Below are 13,432 nucleotides of genomic sequence, written 5' to 3' on the forward strand. Positions count from 1 at the left end.
CATGACTAATCGTGACTGTCACACTTGTAAAGGTAGAAGTTTTGTAACAAAAAAAGGGGAGTGGTTAATCTTACAGTCTAGAAACAGAGGACCCTAGGACCATCAGGAGAGGAACGCACAAATAGAATGCGGGACCTTATCCAGATAAGCACCAGCACCAGAGATGGAGGCAGAGATGGGGGCATGGAGAGGGGGAGCGGCTAAGGACTCTAGATTCATGGACTAAGAAGAGAAGGACTAAGAGCTGGTGGCCAGGAGCAGACTTGCAGAATGTGCCCTTTGGAGATGTAAATTATTATATATGCCTGAGTGGGTTTTTTGGTTTGGGTGTTTTTTAAAAAGCTAAAGTGGATAGACTGAAATGCTTTTAACTGATGGTATATGGAGGGGAGTATAATCAATGCAATAAAACAAGTTATATGAATTGCTGAATGTGAAACTGATGATGTGCCCTGTAAACTTTCACTCAATCCACAATAAAAACCTTAAATTAAAAAAAAAACTGGTTGTACATTCTTTTCTGTCAATTTCCTCACACGCACAGTCCTTACCTTTGCAAATTCTGGAGGTGGACTTTTCCCTCTACAAAGGTTAGACAAAGCCCAGACTGCATTCCGAGTCATGGTTAGGCGGTTTTGCTTTGAAAATAACCTACAAGCATGATGGTACAATTGTAAATCATATAATGAACATTAATTCTCTGATTGCATAGGAAAAATACTAAGCTGCTTAATGTTACTGAATAAAGAGTAATAATTTCCCCCAGAATAATAAAACACCATCAATTTCTAGTGCCACTAATTTAAGCTTTTGGCATTTGAAATGAGACAGGGAGCTTGAAGAAATGATCTGAGCAAGTTAAGAAAATATCTGGAGCGAAAAATAACTCTAGTAAAGCCAAAATTATTTCCAAAGATGTACTGCTTTCTGAGAAACTTCATTTTACTCCAAAAACAAAGCAAAAGGAAAGAAAACGGCACTTACTGCAACAGAGGAGGAAGGATATTGCAATCTAAAACATAGTCCCTGCACATGGTACTATCTCCAGCAATGTTGCCAAGAGCCCAGACAGCCTGTGAAAGAATTCTTCATTAATGACAGTTTTATAGTTTAACTACCTCATAAATCTTTCAAAATAAATTTTAAAAGATGCCAACACACCACACTAACTCTTTATAAAATTATATAGTAGCAAATCATCATATTGCACATAAACATTAACACCTCTGAGTTTGCTGATCTGAGAGTGAAACAAAAAAACACTTGTGTGATATGTCAATTATATCTCAAAAGGATACCCAAAAAAAAATTTTTATTTAACATTGTTTTATATTTATAAATTTGATAAAGGTGGCAGTAATAAGAAATCCACGTTTTCTGTCTTTTTCTGCACAAAAGTTGTGAAAACCAGCTACTTCACTTAAAACTAAAGACTATTACAAGAATTGCTTAACCATTAACCTAGTGCCATTCTGAGGTCCTGGTGTGGTGTGGGTTCATGAACCAAGACTGCAAAGTTGTTTCAACTGCAAGGTCAGCGGTTCAAGCTCACCAGCCGCTCCTTGGAAACCCTATACAGGGTCACTATGGGTCGGAACCAACTTGACTGCACTTAACAACAACAATGGCATCAATTCTAACCATAAAGACTCTGTGTCCAGAGTAGAATTGCTCCTTAGGGTTTCCAAAACTGTAAATATTTACCATGAAGAGCTGGTTGGTGGATCTGAATGAATCTGAGTGACCAAGCATGCAGTTAGCAGCCCAGTATGCCAGTTGTTGTTGTTGTTAAGTGCCATCGAGTCGGTTCCGACCCATAGCGACCCTGTACAGGGTTTCCGAGGGTGTAAATCCTTACGGGAGTAGAAAGCCTCATCTTTCTCCCGCGGAGCGGCTGGTAGTTTCGAACCGCTGACCTTAAGGCTCGCAGCCCGATTCGTAACCACTACGCTACCAGAGCTTAGGGCTCCTAAAAAGGTGTTGGATTTGAAAATTTCAGAGTTGGAAGGGAAAAAATGGTCATATGTGTCTAGGATAAATTTTGCTTATATTCTCTGTTAAACTTACTACATCTATGTTTAGATTTCTAGAATACTCCCTGAATGTAGGACCAAAGAGAGAAATTCTATTCTTTCACCTGTTTTTTTGTTTAATTTTTTACCTGCTCCTGGACATCTTCAAACTCTGAGCTGAGCAACTCTATGAAGATGGGTACAGCTCCTGCCTGAATCACAATCCGAGTCTGAAGAGAATTCCCTGAAGCAATATTTGTCAGAACCCACGCTGATTCAAACTATAAAAAATAAAAAAGTTTTCATTAAAATTTATTCGCTTCTTTACTTTTAACAACAAAAATTTCTGTCCATGAAGAAAATAAATTATTAGCATTATCAGTTGAATATAATCAAACATCAATTTTTAAAGAATTCCCAGAAGAAATACCCTAATCTAAAGGAATGCTCAGGGTGACTGAAATTTCACATCAAGGTAGAGCTTAGAGGTAAAATTCAACCATAAAATGAAAAGTGGAAACATTTTATGTGATGATATAAAATGACCTCCAAAGACATGAATGAAAGTAAAAATGCAAAATACTATACATTAATATGTATCACTGTATTTTCAACAAGGGTTAAAAAGAAGTATACACATTAAAAGTAACTATCTGTCTTCATGGAAGGAACACGGGTAGGAAAGAAGCTATTTTCTGTAAAGCCTACTGTACCACATTTATGACCTAATACAAAAATAAAATTAAAGCTAAAGAGAGTTAATAAGCATACAGTTAATAGAAACAGCAACTTTAGAGCACAAGAGCTTCCAATCAACAAGACAGCTCCAAACCAAAGTACAGTGGTGAGATTTTAGTTAAGAGCATTTTTAATAGGGAGGATACTGAGGGTAGACTAAGTGAAAGCTGATATAGCATAGTATTATGTTGTGGTTGTTGTGTGCCGTGGAGTCGGTTCCGACTCATAGAGACCCTGCACAGGGTTTCCAAGGCTGTCAATCTTTACGGGAGCAGAAAGCCTCATCTTTCTCCTGCGGAACAGCTGGTAGTTTCAAACTGATGACCCTGAGGTTAGCAGCCCGATTCGTAACCACTATACTACCAGAGCTCCTTAGCATAGCATGATAGCACTGGTAAACAGAAGATATGAAGGGAATCAAAGCTAACAAGAAATACAGTCTATTATTAATTCTATATATCTCTTCAGCAACCTAACTTTCTAAGTTAATGCTGAAAAACACTGAGACCAAGAATAAACTCCTACATTTCTATTTAGATACGGTTTCTTACTTGACCCTTTTCCTTTCCCCTTTCTGTCTCAAATTTAAGTCTTTAATGAAATTAATATGCAGAAAGTCATTCACTGGTTTGTCCTTTAAATGAGATCAATAAAAAGTCATCAAAAGATGTAGCTGTGACTATTGTAAACTTTGAATCAATTAAAGGACAACTGTCATATGGAAAACTTAAATCATCAGTCACTGGGGGGGTAGAGTAGGATAAAAAAAAAAAAGGAAAGGCAATTTGAGTGACACAATCCAAAGCTTTCTAAATGATAGCAAATTTATAGCAGAAGACTCTTAAAAAAGAAATGTTCAAGGAAACCTATAAACGTGACATGTGAGTAGATGAAGTAAGAGTAATTAAGTTTGGTAGCTTAATTTGATACTAATCTTACAGCAGCAGGGAAGTCCAAACTAAACACCAGAGTCAAAAGATACATATTTTCCCTTCTGGTAATTTGTAAAGTTTAGGAGACATGTAGATAAAACATTGAATACCATAAAGTCCCAATGTACTGGAACCAACTTAACAGCACTTAACAATAATCATGAAGTAAAATATCACATATTATTTCTGTAATTAAATTACTACTGAAATCAATGCTCAAGCATTTAACTAAAACTTTACATTTGTCAAGTACTTTAAATATCTTAAAACATTATTTACACTTGTTCAAGTAATCCTCATAACAAGCCAGAGAAGTATGATGTCTGGCCTTTCTAGGAAAAGAGGAAGCCTGTTTAGACAGAGAGATCCAATAATTTGACTGAATCAAGGAATGTTTCATAGACAAAGAAGTTAACTACATTACTAGCTTCCTACTGTGCTATGAAGCCCAGCTGGTCCTCTCTGAAATACACCTTACGTAACACTGGCCTAGGAATCTTTCATTTGCTTGCAGTTTGGTACCCAGGACAAGAAATTTCAAATAGCTGCATGACAGATCATTTAGTGAATGGAAAAAGAAAATTCACCTGAAACATGGTTTCTTTCGCTTACTAGGAAAATTAATTAGTTAGGAAAACAGATCCATATGATGTGAATTAAAAAAGCAAACTGCCCTATCAGAAGGTGTGCTCAAGAGCTTACCTTCAAGCAAACATTATTTTATTATGCTTTGCAGATACATTTTTTTTGTTGCGGTTTTTAAACAAATTGAAGCTTTATAGCAACCCTGCGCCATGCAATTCTTCATGTACCATTTTTCTGACAGTTTATACTCACTTTGTATCTTTGTGTCATGTTTTGGTCATTCTCACAGTATCTAAGGCTTTTTCATAAAGCATACTTGATAGACTATCACTTTACTTAAACATAATTTTTTAAGTACTGAGGAAACACACAAAAAAATTCACGTGAATTGCTTTATTGAGATACTATTAGTTTTTGGAACTGAACCCACAGTACGTCTGAGGTATAAATAGTCATCAAATGCAGAGATGAATCAAAGAAATGAAAACTGTGACGAAAAGCAGTCAGAAAGAACAAACAATATCAGCACACATACCTACCTATCTCAAAGAAAAAAAGTGTTACACTTTTGATGCTAGCACCCAACCCCTGCCTCCAAAACCAAACCTAGATACGGAGGGTATTTTAAAGAGTTATCAGTGAGACAAAATTACTGAGAATGATAACTGTTGTCCAAGATGGAACTGTTACCTGTCTCATGAACTTTAGCATAAAAGGTCTCAGAGAAAATGAAAGGCATTCCTGAAGCCATTCAAGTGAATAAAATGAAGCAGCAAAATAGAAAACAATAAAATTAATGGTTAGAAAAAAATGAAGAATAAGTGAGTAACAGCCTAAACATAAATGAAAGAAAAATGGAAATCAGGGTATCTCAGAGTAACAAAGAATGTGCCAGAGTTATTTTTATCACTAAGAAGTATTGACACTACTCTGAACACAAAGAAGAATCAAGACCTCCCTCACTTGATAAAAATGAAAATCATAAAGTTGTTTAGCTATTACCAGAGTGAAAAGTAGATGAATAATTATACTCAAAGGATCACTGAGAACACCATCATATTCATGCAAAAATAAAAGTGTTAAAATATACACACTCGACAGTTGATTACTTCAGTGTTTTCACTTTGCAAAAATTGAGTAAGCTATAATCTACTTTTGTATGTGTGCTATGTACACATGCACCAGTATGAATGAGTGAGCATATGTATTGCCCCAGTGACTGTAGGTCGCTATTAATGTTGAAGAAGCAACTAAAAATATATTTAACATATTAAATATTTATTTACCATCTATCAAATGTATTTAAAAATTGATTGCACCTGCCTTTCATCATGGACTATACTTTCAATGAGTTTTATAACTAAAAAAAAAAAAAAGCTTCAGTGCTAGCTAGCTCTGGCAGCACATATACTAAAACTGGAATGATACAAAGAAGATTAGCATGCCTTCTGCACGAGAAATGACATGCAAATTCATGAAGCGGTCCATAGTTTCTATGGAGGGGAATGTAATGATTGACATGAAACAAAGTGTATGATTTGTTCAATGTAAAGCTTCTCTTCACTTAATTCACAACAAAAAGCTTTAAAACAAAAACAAAAAACTTCAGCCTTAGCTCCCAGAATAAAATTTAACATGAAAGAGAGTTATGAAATGGAAAGCCCATGATTGATGACAAAAACTATTTCATAAAGTTTTAACAGAAACAGTAAGAAAACGAGATTTATGTAAGTAGCCATGAGACTCAAGAGAAAATCAGTAAATGAAGAAATGCAAAAGTCTAAGAAATGGTATCAGCTGAAGAAATCAATGGTTGCCAAAATTAATTTATTAACTCTTATTTTAAGCTATTCTATCTTAGTCTTCCAAGCATGGCATCATGCAAGGAACAACCTGTCACGCAGTTTTGATTGCTTACAAATTTTAATTCTACTATTATTTTCATTGTCCAGAACTTGCTAGTAAAACTACAACTAAGAAATCCTGGTGTGGTGCTGTAGGATGAGCACTAGACTGCGAACCACAAGGACGGCAGTTCAAACCCACCAGCCACTTCTCAGAAACCCTATACAGTGTCACTATGAGTGAGAACATATTCGACGGCACTTAACAACAACAAAAAATCTAAAGGGCACAGAAAGATTTGATGTTTTTTTCTCTCCTCTGTCTCAGTCTCTACCTTCTGGTGCTCAGTTCCTTAAATAAGGAAAATGAGAATCCAAAGCTGAAGTACTTCTGACCTCCTATCAAGTTTCCCACTCCAGGTTGAGGTACGCCTGGTTCCCTTTCTCCATTTGGATCAGGACTCTGTTGCTGGCCATTTTGCCCGTTCCACTCTGGTTCTAGCAAATGCCAGGCTCACCTGGAGAGCAAGTGAAAAGAGAGGCTCACATCAGAAAAATAAACCCAGATAGCAAACTCTGCAGAGAACAGTGTCTGAGTCATCGGAGCAACCTTCCAAGAAAGGTGCAGGGCTCAATGGTGATGGGAAAAGATGTATGAAGATGAAGGCTTACTGCAGTTTATCTTATTAAGCTTTTAGAGGGGTAAGAAAGGCAAGAAATGGTCAACTAAGTCAACTTAATTCAAATTTACAACTTTAATAGGAAGTCTCTGTGTAATGTTTGGAACTAGGAAGTTAACTTACTTGTTTCTGGCTATTTTTATAAGTTCTTTTAAGATGGTTTTAGAATGCAAAATTTCAGCACTGCAAAGGACAGTACAAAGATGTTGGGCCTGGACTAAAGTACCAAGTAAAGTCAGCCCAACAAACATACCATAAGGCAGACCAGTCTCATATCAAGGGCAAGTATATGTCTGAGATTTAGATGCTTTTCATTAAGTGGCATCATCATTTGCTTCCACAACCCCATATTTCATCCATGTTTGTTTCCAGTTTGAAGGCAAGTGAGTACCCAAGTAGTACTGTCCAAAGCAGGTTCTGGTTTGAGGCACCACACCAATTTGGAGATAAGGTAAGTCAGAAAGGAAGTGGAGACACCCTTCATAAGAATTCATAGTTTTTTAGCTATAGAATGAAGGGTTAAGTTTGTTCACAGGATTTATTGGCGAGTTGAGTCATCTAATTTCCTAGATATCAAATATTGAAACTCTCTTTCTAGAAGAGAAATGGTAAAAGATCTATTCCAAAATTTCTACTAAGCAGCTTACATCCTAGTGCTCTCCCAAAAAAACAGAAGCAGTCCCTTCCAGCTTCCCAGAAAACATTAATTATTTGAGAAAGTATCAGAGCATGAAGCCCGGTGCCTCTAAGGAGTCCCTCAGTATTCTTGCTCCTCCAGTTTTTGGGGTGGCCAAAGTTACCCATGAGTCATGCTGGAGAGAGAACGCCATACTGTGCTTTTATGTGCACAGAAGAAAAGCTGGAGATGACAACCTTTAAGTAATAAATAGGTTGATTATTTCTCAGAATGAAGTACAACACATCTATTAACGTCATCTGCCAAGCTAGAAGGAATCGTTTCTCAATTCTTCAGTTAATTACTAGCTTGTACAAGGTTGAAATCTGGAAATTTAGATATAAATAAATCTGAGGTGTTCATCTTCAGATGTGCTAAAATATAAACTCCAGATTAAAGTACTGAATTAAATAATGCAGAATTTACATGGTGTTAGCCATTAGAGGGCAGTATCCAATATAGAACACACTAAGTCTTTGAGGAGTGGTGGAGGATGCAGACGTCAAGGAAAGAGCCTTTTTTTAGATTTGGGAAGTGATACCATCTTCCTTCGATCCTTAAGGATCCAAACCTCTGCAACCACCTCTCAAAGAGTGCTAGATTCGGAAATAAATTCAGTATCTCTCTCTCTTTGGCTACTCTCATTCCCTGAGTTAAGATAGAAGCATGTTTCAGCATGAACAAAGTGATAGTTTTTCCTACCTCCCTCCTCTTCCTACAAAGCATTTGAAATAATAAACTGCAGTAAGGCTCCTCATTTGGTTCCTCTGGTTCTCTTGGAAGGTTGCTTGGGGGTTCAGACTCTGTTCTCTGCAGTGTTGGTTGTCTGGATTTCCTTTTTTTTCTCCTGAGAAGTCTCTCTTCTCTTGCTCTCTAGGTGAACCTGATATTTTTCAGGTGTCTGGCGATCCTGGCCTTAAACAGGGCCCAGAATTGTAATCCAGAAGGCAGCTAGCAAAACAGAATCTTAATTCAAATGAACTTGGAAGTCAGTATATATCAAACTGGAGAAGAAAAATTGATGGGACACGAAGTACTCTACCTTTTCTGGATTTCTTGTTTTTCCTCTCGAAGGAACTCATCACTGCAACAAAGAAGGTAAAAGGATGGGAGGAAAGGAGAGAAATATCATGACAAAGCATCAAGTCTTATGAATTCTCTACAATGTTCTGGACAGTAAGAAATCTTGGGGTGAGGATTGTCATTTACAAAAATACCCCAGATCTCAATCATGGATGGCATCAGTCTTAGGCAGTGTTGTGATTTTTAGGACTATCTTGTCATTACCAAATATTTACTTGGGGTTAAAAAAAACAAAACAAAACAAAAAACCACTCTGATCTGTTTGGACACCTAACCAATTTTTATAATTTTATCATTGCCCTTTAGATTTGAACCTATAAGTGGGAATTGAGGGATCACTGTATTTGTTAAGAACAGTACTTATATTGATTCCATTGGTTATAGCAAGAAAATCTAGACACTAAAACTCCACTTGTTTACAAAAATCCAACTTTAAGAGAAACAACAGTATTTTTTAAATCTTTATAGATAACTCCCAAGGAAGAATCAATAAAAACAGTTGTTTTTAACTATGAAAATTATTCAATCCAAAGTTGTAGGATTTCTTCTTAGAGCTTCTATAGATAGCATCATATTTATATACTAAATTAGCATAGCAGAATGAATACACATTCTTGACAAGTCTATCTTATCATCACCTTAAGGAAAGGGGATAAGAATAAATAAATAGAAGCAGTCTTGGAGATTAATGCCTCGTTGATGTAGCTCTTGTTACATAAGCCTAAAACAGCCAACAAGTAGAATGTAAAAATCCCTCAACAGCAAACATTATGTAGCCCTCCACATGAGGAGCTCTTATCTATGTCTCTTTTACTGCACGCACACTGCTCAATTATATAAATATTATCCACAATCAACATAACACAACTTTTTAAAGTTATTTATAATGACAAGAATTGTAAAGACATAAAAGCAGCTTCCAACTGGTTGTCAAGATATCATTGTTTTAAAAAAATAACATTTCATATAAACTAAAATTGGTTTAAAAAAAAATTATGTACAGAACATAAGCTTGGAATGAGAAATAAGGTATAAGACAAGAAATAGAAATGTCTCGCACCTGCAGTGTACAATTCTCTTTTCGTTTGAGAAACTCCACAAACCTGGCCACGACTCCTGGTGTACTGATCACTTCATCAATAGGAGGATTAGGCTCTATTTCCCCAGAAAACAAAAGAAGAGAACGTTTTTTTTATTATTTCAATATAAGGCCTCTATAACTCAAAATTAATTCCTACTATCTTTTCTTCTATGTCAGAAATACACAAAATAATGTAGAATTGAAACTGAGTTCAGTTATTTTAAGACAAAGATAGTTGGAAAGATATTACCAAGAAGCTAAGCCTTGGCATAGATATTAAGCTAAGGGGAAATTCTTAAAATTTAAAAAGTGGGAGAAGTGTCATCCAAGTCAACCACTGTTAGTGTTCTGTTATACTCCCCTCTAGCACTTGTTCTGTGCATTAGCTTTCAAGTCTGTCTGCTTTGTTTAGCATCAATGGGCTGCATAAACTGCAGTAAGAGATTCTGTGTGTACTTGAAGGATTAACATTTTTCGGAGCCAGAAAGAATTCACTAAGGATGACATGCAAAATTATCATCTCATTTTCACTTACAATAATCGTATAAATAAAATTATTCAGTAAAAACTTGCTGGGCAATTAGAAAATAGCATAAATAATTAGTATGCTAATTTCAGCAGGAGCTTAGCAAAGTTTTTATGACATTCATGTGGCAATGTCAGAGAAATGGTGGCTGGATACAGTTCTATAAGAGACTTTTTTTTTAATGTTTTATTATGAATTATGTGATAGTTTACAAGGGAGAACATTAGTTTTACATTCATCTTATCGTATATCGTTTCACTGTCATGATTACAATCCCCTCCATGCATCATCAACCAACCAAAGGGTTTACACTACAAGCCTGCCCCCAGTCATCAGCACACAGCCCCTCTCCCTCTCTCTGTCTAGTCCCCAGCTGCTCAATCTCTCTACATCATCGTCTCTGCCTCCATCTCAGGCATCACTGCTTCTCTGGGTAGGGTCCTGCTCTCCGCTCTTCTCCCTTGATGGTCCCAGGGACCTCTGCTCCTAGATTGAAAAGTTAATCACTCCCTTCCTTGCTACAAAACGTCTATCTTTACATTCCCAACCCTCACAAGCAGTCATGATAACAATTATTCACTACTGTATCACAAGAGACCCGTCTGCATTTCATTTCATCAGCCCCATCTAGACAGATTGGATACTACTCAGTGTAGATTCTACCTTACTTCATGCCCTCTGAATCTAGGTTCCCTCTTGAAAGCTTGTAAGCCAGTCACTTCCTGCCTTTGTAGCCCCCCTATTTTGAATAGCCAACGTCCAAGTTGCCCATCACTGTCTACTCTGTGTATGCAGGGGTGGGAATGATCCTTGCTGTAAGGGTTTGTTCCCTCTTTGAGCTCTGCATCCATAGGTGTAGGTCAAGTTCATCAAATTGTATCAGATTACTCTTTTTTCCTTCCTTCTTTCTTTCTCTGGTTGAGCTCTGATCATCCAGTCATTCAAGCCAGGTCAAGTGGGTATTATCTGGAAGTTTGGGTGTTCTTGTGCATATGCCCTCTCTTCTTATCAGCTGGATGCTTCACTCTCCACTCTAGTCCTCTGTGGCTATGTCACTGACTCTGGGTCCAAGAGTCCCCAGGTCTTGCCACACTGCTGGCCATCCAGGTCTTCACCTGGGTTCACAGGAGCCTATTAAACATTGTAGGGCTTAGCTTGCAGCTTCATTGCTGTTTTTCCCTTCACTTCCCCTTATCGGTGACGAGCGCAGTCACCAATCAGAGCGTGCATTCCCACTGAGTCTTAGTCTTGGAAGGGGGTTTACACTGAGGGGCCTGACACTTGCCTTGATGTATCCTGGGCAAGCAACGTGCTTGTTCTTGTAGTAACAGTCAGTCTGCCTATATTGTTTTGTATTTTTCCTGTAGGTCTTTCTTTCAAGAAGTACCTTCTGTTCTTCTAGCCGCTCCAGGCTGGTCTGCAGGCTGGTCTGCTCGTCCTTTCAAGTGGAAATTTCCCGTCTCTGAATATCTGGATGTGGTTCAGGCTTCCACCTATAGTCTCATGTAATGCAGAGGCTCCGCAGGAAGCCTCCTTCACTGGGCACGTTGTAGCCCCATTTTAGGTATTCCAATCAGTTATAGGCAGAAGACAGACTTACAAGCTTTCTATGGTGATGTTTTTGGCTATTCCTTTCTCTCCCCCCTCCAGTGTCTATTTTATAATATAATGCACGGAAAACCAAGATTCAAAAGACAGCCAAGCATCTTGACATTGTTATTGTTGTTAAGTGCTGTCGAGTCAGTTCTGACCCATAGCGACCCTGAACAGGGTTTCTGAGGCTGTAAATCTTTATAGGAGCAGAACGCCTCATCTTTCTCCCGTGGAGCAGCTGGTAGTTTCGAACTGCTCACCTTTCAATTCACAGCCCGATTCGTAACCACTATGGTACCAGAGCTCCTTAACATTATTCCCTCCTTTTCCCCCTTCCAACCATGTCCCAATCTCTGTGTCCCAGAGCCCTGTTGTTCCAAGGTTGTGCATACATCATTATTTACCTCTGTCCCACTTAGCCCATGCAAACCTGTCTAATTGTTCTCCCATCTGCTTTGTTCTTCCATTCCCCTCTCCCTTTTGTATATTGCCCCCCTCCCCATGTAAGAGACATTTTTAGCCAAAATAATAATCATATTCCATTCTACATTAATAATGAAAAATATAAAGCAGGTAGTTCCCCTGCCCACCAAGAAATCTAATACTTCATGTTCTAAGGCAAACTGCATACATTTAAATCACAATCTGATCTTTCAAGTGATACGTTTTAAAAAGGGTAGAAATTTCTCAGTTTGAATTAACTTGAGATTTTGACAACTATTCTTCTTACTATAATGTACTTCATAAGATGATAGCTCATAAACAACATGGTCTTGGTAAGATCTTACAAATACATAAATTCAGATGTTAGGCATGACTAATAATTATGTTTATCTATATGTGTCCTTTCTGATGAGAGGCATATGGCAAAATAATCTACAGTATGAAAAACAGACATGAGAAAGTAGTATTTTGTAAATATATTTTTTAAAATCCATTAAAAGTAAGCAGAGCTCACCTTTTGAAAGCAGTTTTCTGAATTTCTGTGTTGCCGAAAGCTGTTGTTCTGGGCTATTGGAAAATATCATTTCAATCATATCAGAAGTAATGACACCACCCTGGGATCAAAGAAAAAGCAAATATAGTAAAATACTAGCCTTTATTCAGAAGAAAACAAAGATAATATAATGCTGCCAAGTTATTAACTAAATTTTATTTTTCTAGAAGTATGACACAAAGGTAAGAAAATCTTTACATAAAGAAATGTATGAAATTATAATAATGTACTGGGTGAGAATATATTACACCCGAATGATTTCAAATTCTTTGTCGTTAAAAAGCTCATAACAGTGATAAAATAATATAAGTAAATAAAACAAAGGGCTTATTATCATGTTCGGAAACTTAAGTTCTAAAACAATCAATAAACAAGTAACAACAACAAAAAAAAAAACCCAACAACAATGACAAAAAATAAAGACATATACAATAACAAAGACTATATTAATAACACTGAGTGGCTACTAATTTGCTACCCCTGCTAGAGAGAAAGAACTTGATTAAACGTCAGCATAGTGATCCTGCTTGGTCACCTTAGAGCAGGTGGTGGGCCGGCAACATCGGGCGCATGGGGTCCCCAGCTGATCTCCTCCCTCCCCGTCTTCCTTGGATGGCGGCTGTTTATGCTGGACGTGTGGTGTGGCCAGAGATAGGTAAGGATCACGTGGAACCTCGGCTACTTA

General features: G+C 37.3%; 1 protein-coding gene across 1 annotated transcript in view; it reads right to left on the reverse strand.

The window, feature by feature from the left end:
• The window catches only part of KPNA1 (karyopherin alpha 1 (importin alpha 5)), a 124,136-nt gene that overhangs the window by 22,471 nt on the left and 88,233 nt on the right, over positions 1–13,432 (reverse strand). The window contains exons 4-8 of the mRNA XM_006869355.1: positions 12,709–12,808; positions 9,611–9,705; positions 2,162–2,293; positions 985–1,073; positions 552–651 (exon numbers count right to left, since the gene is read on the reverse strand). Of these exons, the coding sequence (XP_006869417.1) occupies positions 552–651; positions 985–1,073; positions 2,162–2,293; positions 9,611–9,705; positions 12,709–12,808 (516 nt within the window). The remainder of the gene's footprint in view (positions 1–551; positions 652–984; positions 1,074–2,161; positions 2,294–9,610; positions 9,706–12,708; positions 12,809–13,432) is intronic.

Source organism: Chrysochloris asiatica, unplaced genomic scaffold, assembly GCF_000296735.1.
Source record: "Chrysochloris asiatica unplaced genomic scaffold, ChrAsi1.0 scaffold00130, whole genome shotgun sequence".
Classification (NCBI taxonomy): Eukaryota; Metazoa; Chordata; class Mammalia; order Afrosoricida; family Chrysochloridae; genus Chrysochloris; species Chrysochloris asiatica.